Genomic DNA, 27,907 nt, shown 5'->3' on the forward strand with positions numbered 1-27,907 from the left:
GCCCCCTCACATCTGAGTGTTTTTTGCCTTTGGCAGAGTACCAGAAGTCCATTTCTTTATGGCAAGCTGCTCCAAGGGCCTTATCTAGCTGAGAGATGTGCAGAACAAGTACTATAATAAAGTAAATTGCTGTGTCTTAGCAGACAAATGTACCAATGGGGTATGACTGGGAAGGAGAAGCCCCTTTTACTTGCTGCTTCAACAGAAGTGCTTCCTGTTACACAGCAACACCCGACTACCACCTACAACTACATAGAAATAAAAAACAGTCTGTTCTGAACTAGCTGCCAAGTTTGGTTGGACTGTCACATTTAAAGCAGACTTGCTGTCCCTTCCCTGCTCAAATAGAAAGTGAGTAGAGGAGCCGTAATGTGAGCAAAAGGGTATGACAAACTACTCAGAGGAGCTTCAGTACCTTAATTTTGTGTGGCCCAACGAATTCTCCATAAGCATTCTCGTACGTGACATTATTCTCTCGAAGAGACACTCTGTAGCCCCAGTTCAGAGAGCCAATGTAGTTTTGAACCGCTTCCGTCATGGTATCCCAGCTGTGATTTACTGTAAAGGATTTTTTTTTTAAAGGGAAAGAATGAATTGAGCTTTTCAACTGTGTGCCTAGTTTCCCACACAGCCTTCAATTTACTATTATCATGCTACACAACAGTACATGTGCTGATCTTTCATCATAATAAACTGAATTGAATACACAAGAGAACATGCAACTTGGCCCATGGCTGGGCCCCTCCTACTTTAAGTTTAATTTTCCAAGGTTTGTGGGATTTTGCTGATATTATGCAAGCATGGATAAATATGGCCTAGAGTATTTTGTAGATCATGCAACATAATCTTCTGAAGCCACGCAAGCTCTAATTTCATATTTCTTTACAAATAAGGAGATCAAGTTTACTTGGATATCAGTAGTACTGCTGTACTGATCTCTCTGCTATGAACCATGTTTGATCATTGCCTCCATATAATCCAGTGTGTGGCAATAAAGCTCTTCAGTCTTCGGTTATTAAGTGGGATAAATAAGTAACAACAAATGCTCTTAGAGTACATGGCTTCCTTACAATTTAACTTTTGAATATATTCAACATCTCTGAATCCTGCCTGACCCCTGCATTCCCCTCCAGTCCAAATTCCTGAACAGCAGAACACATATAGACAGTGGGGATTACAGGTGGACCTCACTATACAAGGTACCGCTATTCACGGTTACTCTTATCTGCAGGTGCCTAATTGACAACTGACCTCATTATCCGTGGATAAAAATGGTCAAAACCCACATATCCATGGTTCATAGGTGGCCGGAAATGACCTCAGGGATCTTTTCTGGCCACCATTTTGTGGCTTGTTTTAAAATGGCATTTCCCCCACAATTTTTCAGGGGGGAAACTGGGGGACATTCCTAGACAGCTGGAGACCTGCGGAGCAAGTAGCACACTTTCCCACACCTTTTCTCATGTTTTTTTTCACCCCCTTTCCTGTCTCCAGGAACCTCCCCAATCCCACTGACTTTAATGCCCCATTATCCACAGTTCCACTATGGAACGAAATCCCCGCAGATAACATGGTTCACCTGTACTATGGCCATACCTTTCTCATCCAACTGCCATCCAAACTTCGGTGCATCTTTTATGGCTTGTCCAAGCAAAGCTGTCTGATGCATCAGCTTTTTAGGGATGCAGCCTACATTTACACATGTTCCTCCAAGACCTGCAAGAGGAAGACATGTCAAGTTTCATATAGCAACTTATGCTGTCATTTCCACAAAAGAGATCAGCCAGCCACTTAGTAATCAAGTGCACCATCAGCAGAAACAGCCATCTGTAGAACAGGGCTGCACAACTCTGGCCCTTCTGAAGATGTTGAACGGTAACTCCCATCATCTCTGGCTTTTTGCTACTGTGACTGGGAATGATGCGAATTGGAGTCCAACAACAGCTGGAAGAGCAAAATTGTGCAGACCTACTGTAGACCATTGCTGGATGCCTTAAAGGTCTTTACCAAGGGAGGTGGCTCAGCCTCCTCCAGGTAGACAGGAAGAGCCATACCATCTTTCATTTGTAACCAGTCAGAACTCTGCCTTCCCAGCAGGACACAGGTGCTATTGCCCTTGGTCTTATTTCTATGGTATGCAAATGGCGAAAACAGGAAGCCATGACAAAGCCAGCAAGTTATTAGCCTGTATGTACTGTGAAAGGTTGTAATCAGAAAGAGTAAAAGGAACATAAGAAGCTGCCTTATATGGAAGCAGACCACTGGCCCAACTAGCTCAGTACTATCTACACAGACTGGCAGCAGCTTCTCCAAGGTTGTAGGCAGGAATCTCTCTCAGCCCCATCTTGGAGATGCCAGGGACGGGAACATGGAACCTTCTGCATGCAAGTGCTCTTCCCAGAGAAGCCCCATCTTCTAAGGGGACTATCCTACAGTGTTCACACATCTCCCATTCAAAGCAAACTAGGGTGGACCCTGCTTAGCAAAAGGGGACAATTCATGCTTGCTACCATTAGACCAGCCACCTAATAGCACAGTGGGGAAATGACTTGACTAGCAAGCCAGAGGTTGTCGGTTCAAATCCCCACTTGTATGTTTCCCAGACTATGGGAAACACCTATATCGGGCAGCAGCAATATGGGAAGATGCTGAAACTAAGATACTCTCTCATACTGCATGGGAGATGGCAATGGTAAACCCCTCCTGTATTCTACCAAAGAAAAACCACCGGGCTCTGTGGTCGCCAGGAGTCAACACTGACTCAACGGCACACTTTATTTACTTTAGCAATAGACCAGATCTCTCATACACAGTTCAAGAGAGCACAGAAGGGAGACTGGAATAAATGCACATGCATCATTGCCCTGCCCCTCCCAGCTGGAGCTGAGTCATGAAAAGCAGAAGAGACTCCTGTCTGAGACCCTGGAGAGATGCTGCCAGTCACAGTAGACGATACTGAGCTAGACAGACCAAGGGTCTGACTCAGCAAAAGACATCTATCTATGGATCTTTGATCCAATCCAGCACAGCTGCTTTTATGTAAAATAAAAATTGGGTGCAGGGGAGAAAGCAGTTTCCTGCAATTAACATGCTAGCTTAAAGGAAGTGACTTTTGGATCCAGTGCAAGATCTGCATGCCTCTGACCTCTATTTCCTTTCACCCTTGACTTGACTTCCTAGAGGCAAGCTAGCCATGGAGGAACAGGACAAACCACACTATGTGAAGGGAGGTGCCTCCTCCCACTGCCTGCCTTGTGTATTCCTCCCTGGAGATGCCAGGGATTGAGCATCCTGGGACCTCCTGTATGTAATGAAGATGCTCTGCAATTGAGCTACAGATCTAGCCATATCTGTTCAGGTATTCAATTTCCCAACCATATGCCTTTGGCAAGTCCACCACCAGACATGAGGGCCACAGTACTCCCCCACTATTCCTTCTCCACTTCCAGCTTTCAGAAATACCTTCTGAATGCAGATTCCATTTAGTTATCCTAGCTACAGTCATCCCTTGCCACCTGTGAGGGTATCATTTTGGGAAAACCTTGTGCTTGGCAAGGCATTAAAACCGATGGGAAACAGGGGGTTAGGGGAATTGCGGCCGTGTAAAGACCACAAAATACAGTTAAAAATAGAAAAAATCACCTCCAGAACTCCTGGAATTCACTCCTGACCACCCCCCATCACAAAAAAACCCAGATTACCAAAATAATCTCACCAAACTGCAAATACGCAGGTCGCAGTTGGCGAGACCTTCCAAAATTTCCCAGCCGCGGATACTTAAAACTGCAATTGGGAAACCTGCAGTTGGCTTGGGATGACTGTGGAAAGTTCTTTCCTTCCCTGAATTTCCCTAATCTCTTTATAAAACCATCTAAACCATCATCACATCTTGCAGCAGTCAATTCCATAAATTAATTATGCAGTGTCTGATCTACTGCCAGTCAAGTCGCAGTGGCATGGGAGAGGAAGAAACAAAATCAGCAGGTGCCACAAAGTCTAAGGCCTGCAGTAAATAATGAATCTAAGCGACTGGCTATTCCCAGAGCAGCAACAGTTGAGAAGCATCAACGTACCCCATCTCGTTCCCAAAGGTGTAGGGACAACAAAATCCAGCACCAAGACCTTCTTCCCAAGTTTGGCAGCTTCCTGGGGAATCAAACAAAACAAGACAAGCCATTGAACACCAGACGTTATGAATGTGCACACCTCTTATATGGCTGAAAACCTAAATCATAAGTTATAAACAGTGTTGAGTGAGTTGCAAAGAGACAGCTGCTGGTTCTCTAGGTTGTAATTCAGTGTTGAAAGGCAGAAAAGAAGTAGTGAAGGGCCGGGAAGAAGTGAAAGGGAATATGTAGAGATATGTACAAACAGACAGAAAGAAAGCTTATGTAGCTTGTTAGTATGGAGCAATGGCAGCTCATTGAGCAAGCGCAGTTGCCTCTACCAAGAACTGAAACCGTCCACATACTTGCTCAAGAATAAGCCCACTGAGATTAGTGAGACTTACTCCTGAGAAAATGCAAAAGCAAGAGTCATAAAGAGAAACCAGGAGATTAACTGAGCTGCCCTGCTGTCTTCAAGAACAGGGAACACTGTTCCGTCCAAGGCGTGCACATGTGCATGCACTCACAGGTTTTTGGATGTCCGCTCAGTTCATTTTAGATCTCGCTCAGGTTGAATCAAGAAGGCCCCATTCTGAATACATGTGCACACACACTGCCTTGATACTGCCACCCAGAACAAAACTCATTCCACACAGAGATGAAAAAAATTAGAGGGACCACTGTCAGGAAAGGAAAGTCTATATTGGTACCTGGCCTACAACCAGTGCCATGTGAATGTGAAACAGGAAGAATAGCAGCAGAAGAAACAGCAGCACACACCACTCGCAATGAAACAGAGGAGTGCACTGACAATACTGGAGGATGCAGCCACTGAAGCAAGGAAGGCAAAGACCCACTGGCATGCAGCAACTATGATAGCAGCAAGAAGTAGACTTCCATGGAGGCCATAAGAACAAAAGAACAGCCCTGCTGGATCAGGCCAAAGGCTTATCTAGTCCAGCATCCAGTTTCCTACTCTGGCCCACCAGATGCCTCTGAGAAGTCCACAGGCAAGTGATGAGAGCCTGCCCTTTCTTCAAAAAGGTCCAAAACGTTGTGGAGACAATTCAGAACTTGAACCCATTTTCAAGACAAACAAGCATTCTGCTTTTTCATTATTATTTTGTGGCCAGGTTGGCGAACCTTACACATATGCTGGAAACCAGATGTGGTCCCATCTCAGCCATTCCTGGGAGCTGTGAATTGCAGTCCTGGCCAAGAAACAGACTAAAGGAAGCCATATTCCAGAACACTGGCTGACATCCTGACCAAGTTACTCAACTACAACTACTCAGGAGTTACTCTAAAGGACTACTTAACTTCAACAAAACTACTTAGGAATAACTTAGTCTGAACATCAGTCACTGTCTCCAATAGGTGGCCAGGTATCAGAGTGCCCATTCATTAGAGCACCTGAACTGACTCAACTTCTACATTGCCTGGGTCAGCAGCTGCTGGGTACTGAAGAACTGGGCAAGCCAATTTAAAAAAACACAGAAAACTCCAGTTCCCATATAACAGTACAAGGGTTTCGGTAAAACAACTCTCTGGCATCACTGCCATTATACCTTGCTGTTATGCTAAATATCCATGGGCCACATACTGATAAAGATCAACACAGGATTTTGTTAGAGCATGAATGATTCGACATCACAAGGGGCAATTGTTCCTCCGTAAGCAGGTTACTAATTGGTATGACAGTCAAAACTATTACAGAAAAAGAAACATTGGTAGACTTACCGTGAAGTGTTCTTTTTCAAGGTATGGGGAGGGCATCCTAACTTTATGGGTCGTCAATCCCGACATGCTTCGAGACAGGGCCAATCAGAATTGATTTCTGCTAGCACTATGCCAGGCCAGCCACCATTAACCCAGTTCCGGGACTGTGACTGTGGAAGGACAACGATGCTCTGAAAGGAGGCTAATCAGAACTACACATAGGAAAAAAGGGCAACAGGCAAGCAAACAGAAGGTAAGAAGTAACAGGGATAGCCAAACTATAACCCTGGCAGTCGGCCACCACCCACAGGCAGAAAGAAAGAAGAACAAGGCCTTCAGAAGATGAACCAGGTAGCATTGCCAGGTGGCAATGAACCACTCAGCTGTCATGAGTAAATGGAGAATCGGCTGCTGCCGAAGGAGGCAATTGCGCCCGCACTGCCCGAAGCTGCAACCTCTCACTCAGCAGAGCCCCGCCGGAGGCCAGCTGCTTTTTCTTTTTCTTCTTCTTTTCAGTGGGCTCCTTTAAGTGTTTTGCCTTCTTTGCCGCTTTTCGCGGCAGAGCCAGCTCTAGGCGCGAAGCCGTCTCAGAGCTTGGGGCGTTCGCGGCTATAGCCGCGCTTTCAGAAATGGCCCCTGGTGCAGCGGGCTGAATAGAGGCCGGGGACGGCCTAGGAGGGGGGCCTGGGATAGCCTCTGACAAAGCCCCCTCCGACATAGCCCCTAGCAGCATATCGCCACAGTGAGAGGGATCCATCCGGATAGGAACAAAAAATATTTAAAATAATAATTTTTAATTTAATATTTTTTTTTAAACAGAGGAAGAAAGAGAAGAGGATCAAACGAACTCCCTTCCCACCCTGCACACAGAGAAGAAGAAGAGAAGGTAAAGAAGGAAAATTCCTACTAAGGGAGGCTGGCCACAGACTACTGTCCAGAAGCAAAGACAGGACCGGAACTGGGTTAATGGTGGCAAGCCTGGCATAGTGATAGCAGAAATCAATTCTGATTGGCCCTGTCTCGAAGCATGTCGGGATTGACAACCCATCAAGTTAGGATGCCCTCCCCATGCCTCGGAAAAAAACACATTGTCAAGATCTGTCATTTTAACTTTGCCCGAAGTCTTTTAGTACACATGGGAGGGACTTTTCAGGGCAATTTCATTCAACCCCCCACCCACCCCCCCGGCTTTCATTTTCTCTCTGATGCAAAGACAAGATTGGATTTTCATGGCAATTATTTCAATCACAAAGAAAACACCACCTAGCTAAATGCCATGGAGGCAAAGCAGGGGGAAGGTGTAACAACATGAACTTAATTAAATGTTGGACGATAATTTGGCTGCTTTTGAATGACTACAACTGGGACAAATGATGGGTTGAATTCTATTGTATGAACGGTTCCCAGAAGTATTTGCTTCTCGGTCACATGCTATTTAAGATGATGCCAGCGTGGTGTAGTGGTTAGAGTGCTGAACTAGGACCGGGGAGACCGGAGTTCAAATCCCCATTCAGCCATGAAACTAGCTGGGTGACTTTGGGCCAGTCACTTCTCTCTCAGCCTAACCTACTTCACAGGGTTGTTGTGAAAGAGAAACTCATGTAGTACACTGCTCTGAGCTCTTTGGAGGAAGAGCAGGATATAAATGTAAAAAAATAATAATAATAAAATAAAAAAACAACAACTACAAAATTCCTTTTTGAATTAAACTTTGCCTTTGGGCCATTAAAGTGATGTGTTTATTATCAAATGGTGCATGGCAAACCGGAAGTATGAATACTCTTTCTTTATCTTTGTTACAGTCACTGACCAATACAGAGAAAGAAATACATAACAAAGTGAGTACTCTAAATCAGGCCTGCTCAACTTGGGCCCCCCAGATGTTTCTGGACTACAGTTCCCATACTCCCTAGCTACAGTGGCCAATAGCCAGGGATTATGCGAGCTGTAGACCAACATCTGCAGGAGGGCCGAAGTTGAGCAGCCCTGCTCTAATTGCAAGGATGAGCCCAAGGTTCTGATTGTTTCTCTGGACTGAGTAAGCTACTGTCCAGGACTGTGATAGTCAGAGGTGGTCATCTACCAAAACTGAACCTGCTCATCTCCCAGTATGGCTACTGCAACCACAGGCCAGCTGTGACAAAGCTGAAGAGAAATTGATGTGCTAGAGGACCCAGATTCTAGAGACATAGTCTTGTTAATCTATGGCAGCAGAAATAGCAGATTGGTGGCACTTTAGAGACTAAAATGTCATGCAGAATAGTGCTTCCCGGCTAGATTCCACTTTATCACAGAGCTGCACAACTTCAGCCAGCCAGCTGTTGTACTACAACTCCCATCATCCCCAGCCACAGCAGTCAATAGCCAGGGACAATGGGAGTTGTAGTCTGAAATTTGCAGGAGGACCAAAATTGTGCAGCACTGCTTTATCAGATGCATGAAGTAGTATTGTCTTTAGGGAATAGATTATATAAATTATATCTTTCCTCTGCTGCCGCATGCACATGTGCATACACATGCTTATAGGCAAAAGGTGGCAGCATGAAGGAAATATTATGAAGCAAGTCCGGGAAACCAACAATGAAAGAGTCCAGGTGTGTTGCATTACAATACAGAATGCAACTGAATGCAGTGATCAAAAGAATAAAAGATCCAATCATAATGGGTGTTACCCACTTCCAACAGGAGATGAATTGGCAAAGCAAAACAAATAGTGTACATAAACACAAACACACACACACAAAATTAGGTTCTAGAGTGAGTAGCCACTCCCAGTCTCTATCAGTGTTCCCACTAATTTTGTTCATTTGTGTGCAGAATGAGTTTTGTTCTGGGTGGCAGTATCAAGGCAGTGCACGTGCACATGTATTCAGAATGGGGCCTTCCTGACTCAACCTGAGCGGAATTTAAAACTGAGTGGACATCAAAAAAACTTGTGAGAGCGTACACACACGCGCCTTAAAGAGAACACTGGTCTCTACTGAGTCGAATTCCACATATTCATTGTATATTCATATTGGAGTCTCTCTCTGAAATTTTTGGTAAAGTTTAGAAGTTTTCAAATCTGCTGCAGAACGTCCAGAGACTGAAATATTTCTCCACTTGTTTCTAAAAGCTACCATTTTATATCTATTTGTGCTCATGTATTCTCTTGTTTGGAAACTGTCCAGTTTAGCCTATAAAATTGCTTAAGGAGGCATTGCTAGCAGAGGATGGGTGTCAAAAGATGTTTTCTGATCCACATTCAAATAAGAACATAATCAAAAACAGCACAGCAAAAGGAGCAAAATGGCAGCTATAGCACAGTCCAAATGTTCCTCAGTAGGCCTCTGTTGGGACACACTCAGGTGGGAAACCAGTACATCTATCTTCTGAACCATTTGTATGTACTACCAGTTCCATCCTGTGTTGGTCTTCCATCTGGTCCATCTGTGCCCAATTACAATGCAGAGCATGGAAAATATGTGCAGTTAAGATAATGCAATAGTTATCTATATTTTCCAAGTAACTAGTCCATTGCTTCAGTCAATCACCACTTCCTGCCCCACCAAAACTCCAATGTTATTGTGCTTATTTGTTTAAGGTACATCTTCTTTGTCCACCTGTTTTCACTTTGAAACTGTTTCCCCCCCAGTAGCCTTCACACTAAATTAAAAGGTAAAGTGTGCTGTCAAGTTGATTTCAACTCCTGGCGCCCACAGAGCCCTGTGGTTTTCTGTAGCAGAATACAGGAGGGATTTACCATTGCCGCCTCCCACGCAATATGCGATTATGCATCTTCCTATATCGCTGCTACCAGTGGGGATTCGAACCGGCTACCTTCTGCTTGTTAGTCAAGCATTTCCCTACTGCGCCACTTAAGGTGACAGCCTTCACCCTACAACAGAGATAGGATCAGAACCAATGACTTGCTGATTCATGGTCTCTTAATGGTTATGCAACGCCATATCAACAGCTTGAAAAAGCACATCTTAACTACTTCACGGACATGGTGTTGCAGTACATTGAACTGTTTGCTCTCTCCCCCTCTCAAAACAGATGGACCTTTTCTTTTTGCTAGCACTGCTCCTTTTTTCAGATTGTGTTATGCTTGCTTCAAGAACACTAGGACTCAAGCTGGTGATAAACATAACCTGCTGCAGATGACCTATATCACTATCGGTTACATTAAGTTCTTGTGCTTCTATTGCAATCAACCATAGAACCTGTATTGTCTGCCAAAGCACCAGAATCGAACCAAACAATCCCCTCATATCTTATTGTTATTAATCACCAGCCCATCTCTTTTAAGCTATCAACTACATCAAATAAATCAGAACTTTAGAATAACCAACCCACTCTGCCTGGAGCACCAAGACCTATAAATCCAGTTTAATTATTCAAGGGGGCAGGGGGAGAAAGTAGAGAAGACAGGAAAAAGATGGGAGCTCAGTTTTGAAAAAGATGTTTTAAAAGAAAACAGATTGTACTCCTATCTAACAAGAAAAAGGCCTAAGTGTATGCTTGGTGAGCAGTTATTAAATCAGATGCTCAAAATATGCAATTTAATGTCATTTTAAGCGGGTCTGTTTTTAACTGCCTCATTCCAGCTTCTGACACAGGCAGTAATACTTAGAACAAGACTAAATGAAAGTAGCAAAACCACCCACCCAAAAATATTTTATAAGTGTAAGCCAATGTAATTCTTTGAAGCAAAAATGGGATATAAGTTTTATGCTCTTCAAAACTATTCTATAAAAACCTCTTGTTCTATTAGCAATGAGGACCAGACTGAAAACATAACCAAACATTTGTATAATAAAGTGTCATTTTAGGGTTAATATTTCAAATGATAAAATATTCCCCAATAATGTTGTTACAACTGCTAAAACCTGCTTCAGGATTCTCAACAAAGAGTCTTATTCAGGAAGCATTCACTTGCCATCATGGCTATTTCACTTTTTCAAGAACTACAAAAAACCGAAGAGGCACCAGGACATGATTCTAAAAGAACATCTTCTTTACTATGAGCCCTATCGCCCCTTGAGATCATCTGGAGAGGTCCATCTGCAGTTGCCATAGCGTGTCTGGTGGCTACTCAGAGGCAGGCCTTCTCTCTCATCCCAAACCTTTGGAATGCACTCCCTATTCAAATAAGAGCCTTTCCATCTCTGAACATCTTTTAGAAAGTCTTTATTCACCCAAACGTTTAAACTAGAATTGTGGTTTTAAATTGTTTTAATTTTTGTTTCATGTTGTTGTAAGCCACCTATGTCTGGGTTGGTTTACAGATAATAAATAAAATGCAAACAGGAACTTTCCCCAGTGCGATTTGGATCCCTCAACATCTCTCTTTACATCAGAGAGACACTCTATGGTCACTTACCGAGATAGATAGTCTGGGATCCCACTCAGCTGGAATTCAAACAACAAACCTAAGCCCCATTTGAGGCAGAAAGGTTTTTGGAAAGCAGGTATTTCTGAGTACACTCCAGAAACAGTTCCTGAGGTGAACCCAAATGGCTTGGAAATTTCCCCAGACCACACTAGCCTTTATCTTGAATGTCTAGAAGCTTGAAATGCAAGAAGTCAGTGGTGTAGCTGTCACACTGATTTGAGGACATGCACAAAGATAACTACCTCTGCTAGACCTCCCTGTATCCAGCCAGGGTGGAATGCAGAATCAATTCCAGATTCCACAATCTACTCCATAGGCTGGGCAGACAGGAATGGATCCATTCCTGGCTTGGCTAAAACCTATCAGAGCAGAACCATGCTCTCATTACCAAGTTGTTCGTGAACACGTTCTTGTTGACCATACCTTGGAAGCTGCAAGTCCACCTGAACCCCCGCCAATGACAATCAGATCGTAGTCATATGAAGGCTCCTCTACTTGTCCATTCACTTCAAGGAGCTTAAGAAATCCTATTTCCCGATGCACCTGAGCAGAGAGAAAAAAAAGATAGTTTCCTATAAACAGAGCCTAAGATTGCATGGATTGGAAGTGAAAGAGGAAAATTACTTCCAAAAAAGAAGAGATTGGGAACACCACACTGCAGCTGGAGGTTTTATTTTGATCACTGAGGTGCGGCCACCAAGAACTGCTTTCTCCGCAGCCTTGCTTTCCAAAGATGCTGCAAGGGTGAGGTGCCATTTGGGAAGGGGGCACTGCTGGTCATATCCCATGATGTTTCAGACCACAAACTAATGTTCCTAAGGAACTAATTATATCTTTATCAACTCACTCATTCCACAAACCGAGCAATTATTGTTATAAGCAATTAAAATTCATCTGTGCACTAGCTCTGTAAACAGAGTCGCGTTGCTTGAACATGGTGACTCCTCATCCTCAGTGACAGTGCTGCTATAGTTATTGTAGTGATGAAGGACGCCAAAGTAACCATAAGAAATCCTCTTAACATACACTACTTTTTTGCAATGTAATCTTGATATATCTAACTTTAAAATGTTGCCAAGAAGCTTACCCCCTCCTACACACCCTGCTTCTGAAATGGTTCTTTGCTATAATAAGATTGTTAAGATGGCCTTTTCAGTCAACTGCAGCAACTCAATGAGGCACGAGGGAAGAAGCAGGTTGCTCAGAACCCCTCCAAAATGAGCAAAGAGACGCCTTTTAAAGTGGTGATTCTCTTATATTTAGCAGTGGGACAGCAACTGGCCCTATCCCACCCAGCACAGTATGTATCCCTCCAATGGCTGTTGCTGGTGTCTTACCTTATGTCTCTCTTTAGACTGTGACCCACCCTTGGGGGACAAGGGACCATCTTATTTATGTATTATCCTATGTAAACTGCGTTGAGAACTTTGGTTGAAGAGTGGTATATAAATATTCATAGGTTCTTCAATAGGCAGAAGCACAAATCCTTTGGGGGCTCTGTATTAAACAAGCCCCTTGAAGGGGGTACCAGGAGGACACTGAGGGGGCACGAGGAGGTCTCTGCAAATGTTGCTTGCTCTTAGCACCCCAGGCCCAAAAAGAGGCAGCTTTGCATTCAGATAGGGCCCATAGCTCAGTGGAAGATCATCTGCTTTGCATGCAGAAGGTCCCAGCTTCAACCTCTGGCATCTTTGGGTAGGACGGGAGAGCACTCTTGCCTGAACCTTGGAGAGCTGCTGCTAGACACTACTGAACTAGATAGACAAATCATAGGAAGCTGCCATAGGCTGAGTCAGACCATTGGTCCATCTAGCTCAGTATTGTCTACCCAGACTGGCAGCAGCTTCTCTAAGGTTGCAGGAAGGAATCTCTCTCAGCCATATCTTGGAGATGCCACTCCTATCACTGTTCCCTCTAAGGCATGAGCATGCTCACAAGTTTTTGGATGTCCGCTCAGTTCATTTTAGATCCTGCTCAGGTGGAATAAGGAAGGCCCCACTCTGTATAAACATGTGCACAACAAAACTCATTCTGTACAGAGATGGGGAAAAATGAGAGGAACCACAGACTCTTAGTATCTCCAGTTAAAAGAATCAGGTAGGAGATGCTGGGAAAGCTCTCTGCTGAGTCCCTAGAGACTAATGTGAACAGATAGTGTCCAGCACCAAATCAGGCATATCCCTGGGAAAGGGATCACCTTTGGAATCTGTGGGAGAATGCTAGGGTTTGCAGAAATCTTATCAAGGTGGCTGGGGGGGTGGGCGCGGGGGGAGGATTACAAGGAAAAGGATTTTAGATCCTAGGCCTTTGTCAGAATCTTTGCTTTAACACAGTTTCTATCCCCCTTTGTTGTGGTGTGGTGCTAACAATTGTACCCATATATTTTCCTCTACAAGGAAAAAAGCAACTGGGGAGAGAGAAATTAAGCAAAGTAAATAAATAAAAATAAATATATATCTCGCAACTGGAAAGGGTTAAGCAGCTGCCTGTCTTGCTCACTCTCCCTCCCCATTCTTCCATTTAAACTTGAAATCAGGACTGCTTCTGGCTTTAAAAAAGTCAAGGGCAAGTTACACATCACTACATGTCACATCTAGTTTGGGCCTTAATCCAATCCTAGAACTTTTTCCTGCTAGGGTGTTGGCATTGTATAATCATTCTTTTTAAAAGCATCTTTGCTGCCCCACTGACTGTCTCCCATGAGCAAAGCTGCACTCCTCATATATAATATCCATGCCTCTAAATCATTAACAAACCTGAACTGCCAGTCTACCCGCATAGGGATCACATCTGCATACAACTCTTTGCATTCAAAGATGATCCCTGCAATTTTATAATAGCTGCAGGCATAAGGTTCAGGACCACAGAATGACTACCCCAGTGCCAGCTCTTTGGAATGTATACAAGTATCTAGACTGCCTTTCTGGGAAGGTGAGAGGTATTATGTCAGAGGCCCAGTGTTCTCTTTCACAGGGATTCGCAGATGTTGTTGACTACAATTCCCATCATCCCCAGCTAAAATGACCTCTTGCTGGTGATTATGAGAGTTGTATAAGAATGTAAGAACAACCCTGCTGGATCAGGCACAAGGCTTATCTAGTATGAATGTGCATGAAACCGATTTTGCATTTTGTTACGAGCTCCAAACAAAACACAAGATGGCTGAAACATTTCATCAAAAAGACAGCCGAGCTGGCCGTTTCAATGGAACTCAAATGTTTTGAGTGTTCCAGCCATAGGGAACAATTGGGAACTCGAGACATCCAATTGTTCCCCATGGGTAGGTCCTAAAGACACCAAAGTGGGCTGGGTGGCAGGGCATAGTGGGGGCCACCTACCACCCAACCCACAAATGAAGTGGGCAAGCAGGCAGTTCTCAACCAATTTTTAACTTTTCCCCAAAGGCATCTTTCCTCTGAGGCAGGAGGTGGCCTATATAACTATCAGACTAGTAGCCATTGATAGACCTGTCCTCCATGAATTTGTCTAAGCCCCTTTTAAACCAAGCTAGCAGTCATCACCACATCCTGCGACAGAGAATTCCATAGATTAATTACACAAAAAGTACTTTCTTTCATTGGTCCTAAATTTCTTGGCAATCAGTTTCATGGGATGATCCTTGGCTCTACAGCTGGGAGAGAAGGTGAAAAAAATCTGGAAATCCATGTTACAGGGAACATTGCAAGGGTTCAAGTTACCTTTTGCAGAGAGCCAATAATTATGTGCCACTGGGGCTTTCTGACCCTTACAATAAAGGGGGCCACTTTATTGGTCCACAGTTGGCTTGAAGTATATTTCTGCATATGTGCACATCAGAAACAGTCAAGACACTACATTTTTCAACATGCACTTTTCCTTTACCGACTTTTGGCTTCTACTCCAGAAATACAGATGAAATCAAATGCTGTTGCAGTGTGCTGCAGGAGAATTTGGCTTGTAATCTACATCTGTCGTTTAGCTGCCATTATTCTGCTTTAATTATTGTCCGAATTTCACAAATGCATTTTGACAGCTAGGGTTTGCAAAACACACTCCATTAATCTCCATATCCCTCAGTCGTATTGTGTGCACATGCCCACACTTCACCAGGAGCAAAATCTGGTTTAGCAATCCTGCCCCAAGATAAAGAATTCAACTACCATAGGCCTTAGAGGTACAAGAAAAGGACGGCAAGTACAGGCCAATGCCGAATTAGGACATATCCAGACTCCAGAGCCTTAATCTTTGGGAATGGGAAAATTTGTTTCAACACTTCCAGTACCCACTCTGGAAGATCAGTATAGACATAAGCATACACTGTGCTTATGTCCATATTGATCTCTACATGCTGACAGACACAGGACAAGTGTGGGACGGAGCTGTTGCTCAGTAGCTCTGCTTTATATGCAGAAGGTCCCAGATTCAATCCCTGGCATCTCCACGTAGGGCTGTGGAAAAACTCCTGCCTGAAACCTTGGAGAAACTGCTGCCAGTTGGTGTAGACCAGGGATTCTCAACGTTGGGTCCCCAGATATAACTGGACTTAAACTCCCATAATCTCCAGGCCCAGTGACCTTTGGCTGGGGATTATGGGAGTTGAAGTCCAATAACATCTGGGGACTCAACATTGAGAATCCCTGGAGCAGACTACTAAGCTAGATAGACCAATGGTCTGACTGCTAAAGGCAGCCTCCAATGTCCCTATGTATGACTGGCAAGACTCCACGTGTGGTCTGAACACAGAAATGTATCAGGGGAAAACCCTTCCCCAGGTCATTTCCTGTACACCTAGGTGAGCACCACAGCACCCAGCCAAAGGTACAACAGGCAGCTCAACAAACCCTTTTGTGATCAGGGCTTCTATTTCCCATGCCAAAAGATAATGCAGTGAGACCTATTCTGTGTGGGCCCCTACACACTCCCTTTTAGCTCAGTCCTCAGTCTGCCCCCTACACTGCTGTAACCAAGCATGTCTAACCAAAATTAAATACATATTCCTCTCCCATTTGACCTTTATCTCCATATCCCCACCCCGCTCCATGGTCTCCTCACTATTTTAAAGCCTTCATTATATATATTTTAGGCCTGTTTCACACAAGCTAACTGCAGTGGAGTGGCTTGAATGTTAGAACCCAGTTCATTCTGCTATGGCACTTGAAAGGTAGCCTTGGGTAACACTGTCTCCCAGCCTGACTCATCTTGCAAGGTTATTGTGAAACTCGAATACTGCTCTGAGCTCATTTGAAAAAGGGTGGGTTACTCACACAACAAATGATTATCTCACGATCAACTACCATGTTACGTCGGGCAAAGATCAAAGTAGTAGTTTAGTTGCCAGTGCTTTTCACCATATGTACTTCAACAGGAGTAGGCAACCTTGGCATTCCAGCTGTTGTAGAACTACGGCTCACATCATCCCCAGCCACAAATTGTTGTGACCAAGGACAATGGGACTTGTAGTTCAGTAACAGCTGAAGTGCCAAAATTACATCCCACTACTGGAGTGAGAACACTCGGCCATTTTTATGCTGAAACCATGAAGAATTATAAGAAGATGAGAAGAGCAGTGCTAGATCAGGTACAAAGCCAATCTAGTCTAGCATCCTGTTTCTCCACAGTGGCCCACCAGATGCCTCTGAGAAGCCCAAAGGCAAGAGGTAGTGGCATGCCCTCCCTTGCAACTGGTATTTAGAAGCATCTTGTCTCTGAGGCTGGATGTGGCCTATAGCTATTGAACCACTAGCCATTAGTAGACCTGTTCTCCATGAATTGTCTAAGCCCCTTTTAAAGCTATCCATACTAGCGGCCATCATCACATCCCATGGCAGATAATTCTATAGATTAATTATGCGCTGTCTGGAAAAGTACTTCTTATTGGCCCTAAATTTCCTGGCAATCAGTTTCATGGGACGACCCCTGGTTGATGAGCGTATGGGAGAAAAAATTCATGTCCACATGAAGTCAGGGGACACGAAAGACCTGTTGATAATGGATCTCACTGGATTATAGAATGATTACTACATGCGAACAATGATTGGAATGTTAATTGGGGTTCACAAGGTTTGAGAGAATTCCCTTCCTTGTTTTAAAAAAAATACATATTTTTAAGGTCTGTTAATTATGCTATTATTATCCTTATTTATGCCATTATATTTATACTACTGATAAACATTTTTTTGGAAAATGAAAATAAACTAGGCAGAACTTAAACACAAGGGACCAAGTACTACTGCTTTCTCGAAAACTTACACAACAATTGTATAACCTCACCCTGGCTAGAAGGTACAAATTATCTTCTGCATTATCTCCCACACTAACCGGAATCACCCATGACACAGATATCACGAGGCAGCATCAAAGGGGCTTTTAATAATCTCACATGAAAATCTTCCAAAACTCCCTAGCCCCAATCCGAAATGCAGAGATGCATGGCAGTCACTTAGCCCTGTCAAAGAAGCTGCCAACCAAGCCAATGGGGTAGTCTGGCAAGATAGGAGAGTGTGGAGGAAGTTACTCCAATCCCTAGGGACGTAGCTAGGGGAGACGGTGCCCTGTTCACCCCTCTCTCTGGTGGCTTCCCAGAGTGAGGGAGATAATGAAGAAAATAGGGATTAGAAAATAGCTCCTGGAGGGCCCTCAGGAGCCGGAGGACCGGGTTCTTTGAACTCATCTGCTCAATTATAGCTACACCCCTGCCAGTCCCACACCCACACACAATTGCTCAGCACAAGTGGACAAGACTGCAAGTGGGCATGTGTGGTTCCTCATCCAACTGGGGTTATACACATGGGACGCAAAGCACATGGAGTTACATATGTCTCCCTTACAAATATGGCCCTAGATAGCTTTAAAGCTTTGAATACACACATGTCTAATACTAAGTCCTACCAGGGGTGTAGCTATAATTGAGTGAAAGGGTTCAAAGAACCCAGGTGCTCCAGCTTGAGCCCTGCCTATTTTCTTCAATATCTCCCTTACTCTGAGGGACCGCCAACAGTGTTCCCTCTACAGCATGCACGCATACCTGTGCTCACACATTTTCTGATGTCCGCTTGGTTAATTTTAGATCCCGCGCAGATTGAATCAGGAAGGTCCCACTCTGAATGCACATGCGCGCACACTGCCTTGATACTGCCACCCAAAACAAAACTCATTCCGCACACAGATGAAAAAAAATTAGAGGGAACACTGGCCGCCAGAGAGAGGGGTGAACACGAGCCCCCTTTCCCCTAGCTACACCCCTGAGTCCTACTACTAAGTCCTACAGGGATGTGCACAAAATGGTGCTTGGCCAGTTTGGCGGTGGCAGGAGAGGGTGTTACCTTAACGGAGCAGGGAGGATGCTCATCCCCAACCCAGCCTTTCCCCCACTGGCGTGGTCACCAAAGCTGTATCTCCTTGCCGCCCTGGTCGGCGTCTGACTGGAAGTGCCCAGTGCGCATTCATGACGTGCTCACTGGCCACTTCTAGTCCAATGCTGACCAGGGTGGCAAGGAGACATGGCTTTGGGGAGAGCACCAGCGAGGGAAATGCGTTGGGGGGTAGGGATGAGCATCCTCCCTGCTCCATAAAGGTAAACCCCACCGCCACCACCAAGCCAGTCGAGCACAGGTTTGTGCACATCCCTAGAGTCCTATTTACACATTATGTTCAACACACATGCAACCTATGTTCAACACACATGCAACCTACTGCATATACACACATAGATCTGCATGCATAAACAGACCCAGGGAGAACTGTACAGAACCAGGGAGACCTGAGTTCAAATCCCCATTCAGCCATGATACTAGCTGGGTGACTCTGGGCCAGTCACTTCTCTCTCAGCCTAACCTACTTCACAGGGTTGTTGTGAAAGAGAAACTCAAGTATGTAGTACTGGGCTCCTTGGAGGAAGAGCGGGATATAAATCGCCACAGGGCCACTAGCACTACAGCCTCTGAAGGAAAAACTTGTGTGCCTCACCAAAGGCTAATCCTCTTTCAAAGCCACACTATTCATTCTTCAAACAGAAAGCTTGTGAGGGGTTTGCCTTATGAAGCGTTTGGAGAGGCGTGCAGAGGGAAAACCCAGCTGGAGGAAGCCAGAGCCTGCCCCAACCCAGCCGCGCCCACCCTGCTGCCCTTCGCGCCACGCAGCATCTAAGAAGGGCGCGCGACTCCCGCCATTGTCCCCAAGCCCCAGAGGGCACGTGAAGAAGCGGGAGAGAGACACGCGTCGCCTTACCACCACCACTACTGCTAAGACCTTCACAGAGCTCCGCGAACACTCCGCTGCCCCCTACCTACCTTGACAGTTCTCTCGTAGCCGCCTACTTTGGTCTGCCGAGCATACACGACGGGCACCGAGCGCTCCATGGCCAGTTCAAGGAGCACTACTTCCAGCCGCTGCCCATCTTCTGCAAATGAAAGAGAAGAACCGCGCGTGAGGTCTCCCTTTTATGAGGCTTGGCACCGCTCCGGCAAAGAAGCATTGGCCAGGGGGCGTGGCCTTTCTTTCACAGCACACGCGGACTTCGCTCACTTCCCCGTTCGCAGGGTTCGTTTCCGGCAACTGCCTGACGCTTAAGGCTAGAGAATGAGCTGCCTCGCAAGCATGACTTGCTGTTTTTCCCCGCGCACCCGCTCCGCGCCCTTCCCCCGCCCGCTACACCATCTGCACCCTGCTGGCGTGGTCACATTCCAGCCCCCTGGGGTTTAACGCCAGGCTGGGGACCTCAACCCCAAGTACACAGTCCTCAAACACGCTTATAGCACAAACAGAAATCGACTCAAAAGTTGGTCTCTGCGTTCTTACTCTCTAGAAATCCTAAACTTTAGGATTGCAGCTGCGCTCTGCGAGTAAGCCCCGCTGAACGCAGTGACTTTTCGTTTTAATTTATTTAAAGTATTTTATACCCCGTCCCTCTTACTCCTCGGACAGCTCACATCAATTTTTAAAAAAATACAATGTAATATAAGACTAGTAAAGCTAACCAAATTTAAGTTAAACAAATTAAAAGACCAAGCTAAAACCATATTTAAAATTACTTTTTAAAAGAAAAAGTTTCAAATTATGTTTTTTTAAGCTAAAAACTAAGAACTATAAACACTCTTGCTATCAAGTAAACATGCTTAGTTTTTAACATTAAAAGCAAAATGTCAATATTTTCCTGTGCCACTTCAATAGAAAAATATATTCTATTTTTGAAAAATGTCTCTTTATATGAGGGATGAGCCTTTTTATTCTCTTCCAGAGAAGATATTGTTTAATCTGACAGTTAAAGGATCTCCCACCCCTGTCCCGCAATACATGAGCATCAAACTACAAAATCATTTAGGCTGCACCGGAGAGGGAAGTTGAGGTTGACTTTTCCATCAGAAAAAGAAAGAGACTGCCTATTTTTTAAAAAAATTCAGTTATTTTTACATTTATATCCCACTCTTCCTCCCAAGGAACACAAAGTGGTGTACATGGTTATGTTTATCCTCACAACAGGCTGTGAGGTAGGTTAGGCGGAGAGATAAGTGACTGGCCCAGAGCTACTTATTTATTTATTACAAAGAGGGGGGGGGCTGCCTATTACAAAGGTGGCTTAGATCCCACCTTTATTTATTTATTTTTACATTTATATCCCGCTTTTCCTCCAAGGGGCTCACAGTACATGGTTATGTTTATCCTCACAACAACCCTATGAGATAGGTTAGGTTGAGAGATACATGACAGGCCCAGAGTCACCCAGTGAATTTCGTGGTTGAATGGGGATTCGAACTCAGGTCTTCCCAGTCTGAGCCCAACACTCTACCACTATGCTATGCTGGCTCTCTTAGCAAAGCACTATCTCTCTCACTCTCTCATTATGACAGTTCACATTTAACCCACCCTGGATGTGCTTACTCTAAAGAATTCAGCAGGGGTGGGGCTGGCAGAGGTATCCCAGGCAGAAGTGATTATATCTCACTTCCTCTGGGGGAGGCTCTTGACAATGCTGGGAAAGATATTTTGAGAACCTTGCCTCTTTTCTCTCCAGCAATTGCCTTTGGGACAAGGAAGTTGCAGTTTGTTGGCTCATAAGAGGGCTGCAGCCTTCTGAAGTTTAGGGTTCCTGCTGCTGCAGCCTTTCCTTCCTTGCAAGTGGATAGGTTTGGCAGGAGAAGCTGCAGCTTGCTGTGCAAAGTGGAAAGCAGAGATCACTTGCTGCCACCAGATCTACTTGCAAGTAGGGGCTTCAGCTGGCACCTGTGCTGAGGCTTAGTGTTTAAAGGGCTAACAGGCAGAGACGTTTACTTTAAATCACCTAGTGCCACCTTAAAGAGTAAAACAGGTTTACTGTGGCATTTTTATTTGATTTGTTTTTATATATTATATATATACATTTATATCCCACTTCTTCTTCTGAGAAGCCCAGAGTGGTGCACATGGTTATATTTATCCTCACAACAAGCCTGTGAGGTGGGTTAGGCCAAGAGATAAGCAACTGGCCCAGAGCCACCCAGGGAGTTTCATGGCTGAAGGGGGACTTGAACTCCGTTCTCCCCGGTCCGAGTCCAACACTCTAACCATAGTATGCATTTTACCATATGCACGAAGTGTGATCCACAGATGACAGATTGTAGGTATAGGACAGTATTCTGACTAGTAAGTCATGACCAAGCACCATTAAGAGAAAATGTGCCAGGTGAGGACTGGGCATAGCTAAGTGCAAGAGCTTCTGTTTTGCATGCAGAAGATTCCAGGTTCAATCTCTGCAATCTCCAGGTTAGGGCTGAGAAAGACCCCAGTCTGAAACCTTAGAGAGCCGCTGTCAGAATAGACAATAATGAGCTAGATGGACCAATGGTCTGACTGGTAAAAGGCGGCTTCCTAAGTTTGATTACTTTTAGTCATGAGAAAGTCCAAATGACTTTTTCTGTGTGGGGCTTCTAAGATGGCAATAAAGTGTGGGATCTGCAAAGATTTTGCACAAGTTCCAAGCTCAATCTTACAGTTGAAGACACTCCTGCAAGTTTCTGCGCTCCTTCATAACTCAATCTTACCCCCTGTACACACACCAAAGCAGGAACCTCATGTGCTTTCCACAGGGTCACTTGTCAGTGACCCTCTTGCATTCTGTGAAGAACCCACCCTTTCCACAGTTGCCATCAAAGTAGTAATGAACAAGTTGTTCTAGTAAGAACTAATCAGCCTGCTTTCCTTTTACTGTCTCTACATCTAGACTAAATTTGGTGTAAATCGAGGCCCACAAGTTAGATCTCTTGCGCCACAAATGTGCATGTGTCCACCATCTTGGATCAGGGTGGATGTCATCATTACAAATTCAGAGAGACATCTGGACAAGACCTTCAGGGACATGGTAGAGGTATCCCACTCCAAGGCTGATAGCTCCTCTGCTGTCAGAGAGAATAAAGGTCTCAGAAGGAGGACACAGGGGATACTCCTCCGGGGGGGGGGCCTCGTGTAGGGATGTGCACAGAACCAGTCTGGAGGCCCTTTATGGGCCTCCAAACCAATTCAAAGGAATGGTGGTTCAGCCGGTTTGAAGGTGGGGGGGATAACTTTAAGGACTGGGGAAGATGCTCTTACCCCCCCCACACACACACACAACGCACTTCCCCCACCAGCACCGTTCTCAAAAACAGTCCCACCAGGGCGGCAGCGTACCTCCTTGCTGCCCCAGGACATTGTGGACCTGAAGTGGCTGCTGTGCATGCATACAGCGCAACAGTCACCAGTTCCATGCACATCCCTATCTCCTTGTAGTGGGCGATTCAATCATTAGCTGTATCAACAGATGGGTCTGTGACCCACATGTAGACCGCACAGTGACCTGCCTGCCTGGTGCTAAGGTTGCGGACATCGTGCAGCATCTAGATAGGCTGTTAGGCAGTGCTGGGGAGGAACCAGCCATCGTGGTGCACATCGGCACCAACGATGTGGGGAAATATAGCCGGGAGGTCCTGGAAGCCAAATGTAGGTTGATAAGTAGCATATTGAAGTCCAGGACCCCCAAGATAGCATTCTCAGAAATGCTACTTGTTCCATGCGCAGGGTCAGTGAGACAGACAGAGTGGAGGGGTCAATGTATAGGTGAGACGTTGGTGCACGGAGGAGGGTTTTAGAATTGTTAGGCACTAGAATACATTTAGAGGCAAGCAAAGCCTGTACAAGAGGGATGGGCTGCACTTGAACCAAGCTGGAACCAGACTGCTGGTGCTTAAAATCAAAAAGGTTGCAGAGCAGCTTTTAAAATGACACCTGTGGAGTAGCTGACAGGAGCTGGGCAGTATCCAGTTCGACAAATGCCATCCCTTAAGGTGTAAAAGATTCAGATATAACAGAAGGGGATAGAGTAGAACCACATAAAGGGCAGACAGGAGCCTGTGCTAGCTGGTCAAAGAGATCAGAGAGCTAAAAGAAAGATAGCATACACCAGGTAATTCAGCACATAGGTGCTTATATGTCAGTGCCAGAAGCTTCTGAGCCAAGATGAGTGATCTGGAGTGCTTGGTTGCTAATGAAGAAATAGAGTGGGCATAACAGAAACATGGTGGAACAATGAGAACCAGTGGGACACTGTTATCCCTGGATATAAACCCAAGGGAGGGGCACCTTGGAGGTGGAGTAGCACTGAATTTTAAAGAAGGGATAGACTCCAATAAGCTAGAAAACCTAGGAGGACCAGAGTCATCCTCAGAAACCCTGTGGGCAGAGGAGCTCTTACCCCTGGACTTTAGGGCCAAAGTCCAGGGCCTCCACAGCCCCTGGGGCCCTCTAAATCCTCTTTAGTTGTCCTAAAGAGTCTGTCTGTCAATCCTGGGTAGTGTGGTTGCCTGGCTGAGCATGCTGATGCACGGAGGGCCTCCAAAGGCCTTTAGGACCAGGCTCCAAAGTTACCTAGGTGCACCTCTGCCTGTGGGTAACAATACAAGGCCTGAAAGGAAATGTGCTACTGGGGACGTGCTATTGCCCTCTGGATCAAAATGCTGACAGTGACTGGGAGTTGCAGAAAGAAATCAGAGAGGCTTCAAGGAGAGGCAGGACAGTAATAATGGGTGACTTCAATTACCGACACAGACTGGGTAAATTCACAGTCAGGTCATGACAAAGAGGTCAAATTTCTAGATACGTTGAATGACTGTGCCCTTGAACAGTTGGTCATGGAACCAACCAAGGAAAGGCAGCCTTGGACTTAATCCTGAGGGGCACCCAGGACCAGGTGCGTGATCTCAGTGTCATGGACCCTTCAGGGAACAGCTACCATAGTGTGATCAAATTCAGCATACATGTGGAGAAAGAATCAGCAAGGAAGTCTAACACAGACACTTTGAATTTCAGAAGAGGAAACTTCTTCAAAATGAAGACTATGGTGAAAAGAAAACTGAAAGGGGAAATCAAGAGAGTCACTTCACTCCAGAATGCATGGAGTTTACTTAAAACCATAATACTAGAAGCCCAGTCTAGAATGGATACCAAAAAGGAGGAAAGGTACCACCAAGACCAGGAGGAGGCCAACATGGGTAACAAGTAAAGTCAAGGAAGCTAAAAAGGGCAAGAAGACTTTCTTCAGAATTTGGAAGGCCTGTCCAAATGAAGAGAACAGAAAGGAGCACAAACTCAAGGAACACAAACTCTGGCAAAAAAAAATGCAAGGCGACAACAAGGGAGGTGAAAAGAGAGTCTGAGGAACGTATAGCTAGAAGTATCAAGGGGGAGTAACAAGAACTTCTTTAAATACATCAGAAGCAAGAAACCTGCCAGGGAGGCAGTTGGACCATTAGACAATGAGGGAGTGGAAGCAGGGGCGTAGCTATAATTGAGCGAAAGGGTTCAAAGAACACGGGCCCCCAGCTCTTAAGGGCCCTCCAGCTCCACCCCTCCCTATTTTCCTCATTATCTTCCTCACTCTGGGGGGCCGCCAGAGAGAGGGATGAACATGGCCCCCTCTTCCCTAGCTACGCCCCTGCCTGGAAGGGATTATTGAGGACATGGAGGTTGCAGAGAAGCTAAGTGAGTTCTTCACATCTGTCTTCACAGCAGAGGATACTGAGCTTATACCTGTTCCTGAACCGGGCTTCTCAGGGACAGAGGATAAGAACCAAGTCAAATAGAGATGATAAGAGATGACATTCTAAACTGTCTGGAAAAAAATAAAATCTAGCAAATCACCAGGGCCAAACAGGATCCATCTAAGAGTCCTTAAAGAACTCAAATGTGAAATTGCCAAGCTCCATGCAAAAATATATTTTATCCCTACAATCAGGCTCCATACTGGAGAACTAGAAAGTAGCCAATGTAAAGCTATTTTTTCCAAAAAGGTATCCAGGGGTGATCTGGGAAATTATAGGCCAGTCAGCTTAACGTCTGTTCCAGGCAACTTGATGGAAAGCATACTCAAGGATAAAATTGTAAAGCACATAGAACAACAGGCCCTACTGGGAGAGAACCAGCATGGTTTCTGCAAAGGTAAATCTTGCCTCAATAACCTTTTGGAGTTCTTTGAGAATGTCAACAGGTGTGTGGATCAAGGTGATCCAGTTGACATAGTATACCTGGACTTCCAAAAAGCTTTTGACAAAGTTCTTCATCAAAGACTCTTGAAAAAACTTAGCAGTAATGGGATGAGGGGCCAAGTACATATGCGGATTGATAACTGGTTGGAGAACATGCACTTAGTGCATGCTTGTGCACACGCCTGGTGTGCGCATGCACACCAGCTACTTCTGGCCACTTCCGGCCAGGGAGCAGATGGGCAGCAGGGAGATATGCTGCCGCCCCATAGGACTTTGTAAATACTGAGCGCCAGCGGTGGGAAAGCGAAGGGAAGAGTAAGTGCACCCTTCCCCACCCTTAAAGTGCAACACATACCCCACCATTGAACCCCCCCACCTGATTCCATGCACATCCCTAACAGATGCAATACAGAAACTCACCAATGTAGTGTTCTCATCCTCTATAATAAAGAGGTTGAGTGTGCGCCCGTGTCCCTGCCCGTGTCTTTCTCGGCCGTTCTGGGCATGTGCGGAGCGCATGCCCAGAACGTCCGAGAAAGATACGGCCGCAGGCACCAGGCAGCCATGTTGGAGGAGGAGAAGCGGCGGGCCGAAAACGGCCTACGGGGAGGGCAGATGCGGCAGCGGCAGGACCGGCCCTGCCGCCGAAAGGGACAGAGGCGGCGGCGGGTTTGGACTGACTGCGGGAAAGATGGTGGTGGGTCCGACCCGACCGCGGGGGAGGAGAGATGGCGGTGGCGCCACCGCCGCTGAACAGGGTGAGGAGGCAGCAGGAAAAGGGGCCGGGGCCGCCGCCGCCAACAGATGGAGGGAGGATCCAGCAGGGGAAGCTGGCCAAGGCGCCGCCGCGCAGAGGAAGGAAGCAACCGAAGAAGCCGGGTGAGGAGGCGGCAGAGCTGCCACCGATGAACAGGAGAAGGAGGAAAATACTAACTGCCTCCAAGCCCAGAACAGCCGGCAGCCCACATTCATCCCCGCAAGCCGCCATCTCCAAACCCGCCTGCCGCCGCCTCAGACCTATATTGTGCAGCCAGCTGCTCAAGCACCTCCTGCTCCTCCTCTACCTTCTCCTCAGCTTCTGAGGAGCCCAGATACTGGGGCGGAAGGTGTGGGGAGAAAGCTACTAGCGCCCGTTATTTCAACGGGCTGAAAGATACTAGTCTTATATAAATAGCATTCCCACAGGGTTATCAAGGACCTCCCTCCTCAAAGGTTTCCAACAGACTAAGTAACTTGTGATAAACTAGAGCTATTTATAACAGCTGTGTCAAAATCTATTAGTTAGACCCAAAGTTCTTAAAGGGATAAACCATTCCATATATTGAGAATCAAAACAGCAGTCTTAAAAGCATATAATTATTTTTTAAAAGAGTATAGTTATTTCTAATCCCATGAAATTGATTGCCAAGAAATGTAGGACCAATAAAGGGAAGTACTTTTTCACACAGCGCATAATCAACTTGTGGAATTATCTGCCACAAGATGTGGTGACAGCCAACAAACTGGATGGCTTTAAGAGGGGTTTGGATAACTTCATGGAGGAGAGGTCTATCAGCTACTAGTCTGAGAGCTATAGGCCACTTCCAGCCACAGAGGCAGGATGCCTCTGAATACCAGTTGTAGGGGAGTAACAGCAGGAGAGACAGCTTGCCCACAGCTCCTGCCTGTAGGCTTTGCAGCGGCAGCTGGTTGGCCACTATGTGAAACAGGATGCTGGACTAGATGGGCCTTGGGCCTGATCTAGCAAGGCTGTTCTTATGTTCTTAAGGAAAAGCATACACTAACAAGTGTATCTCACTTACACGTGATACAATTAAATCATGTCTTGTATCTATTTCTAAAAGAGCTGAACATGTTATGATCTATATGGATGCATAACTGTAGCACCTATGGGTGAGAGCAGGTACCAGAAAACTTGGGAGTAACCTGCAAATATGTTGCTTTCACAAAAATCTGAAGAAAAAAACTAAGGGGGTAACCCCACCCCAAAGCTGCCCCAAAATGTAACTCAATGGAGTGGAATGTTCACAGAATCAGAGAGTACTTGACAGATAACCAGGTGGGTGGGGCTAATGGAACTCAGTGATGTTGGGGGCGGGGCACGGAAGGAGGGCTTGAACAGAAAGAGTGGGGTGTTTCTCAGTGTGAAAAATACTCCAGCAAGATAATCACAACCCCCTCTGTTTCTGAGGGGGAAAGGCACCTAATACTTTCACCATCAGGCACAGGCTCGGTAA

At 45.6% G+C, this 27,907-nt stretch overlaps 1 protein-coding gene across 2 annotated transcripts in view; it reads right to left on the reverse strand.

The window, feature by feature from the left end:
* The window catches only part of TXNRD1 (thioredoxin reductase 1), a 93,578-nt gene that overhangs the window by 32,077 nt on the left and 33,594 nt on the right, over positions 1–27,907 (reverse strand). For both annotated transcript variants that reach the window (XM_053257441.1, XM_053257442.1), the window contains exons 4-8: positions 19,470–19,579; positions 11,626–11,745; positions 4,074–4,146; positions 1,597–1,716; positions 416–558 (exon numbers count right to left, since the gene is read on the reverse strand). In XM_053257441.1, the coding sequence (XP_053113416.1) occupies positions 416–558; positions 1,597–1,716; positions 4,074–4,146; positions 11,626–11,745; positions 19,470–19,579 (566 nt within the window). The remainder of the gene's footprint in view (positions 1–415; positions 559–1,596; positions 1,717–4,073; positions 4,147–11,625; positions 11,746–19,469; positions 19,580–27,907) is intronic.

This window comes from Hemicordylus capensis, chromosome 5 (genome assembly GCF_027244095.1).
Source record: "Hemicordylus capensis ecotype Gifberg chromosome 5, rHemCap1.1.pri, whole genome shotgun sequence".
NCBI lineage: Eukaryota > Metazoa > Chordata > Lepidosauria > Squamata > Cordylidae > Hemicordylus > Hemicordylus capensis.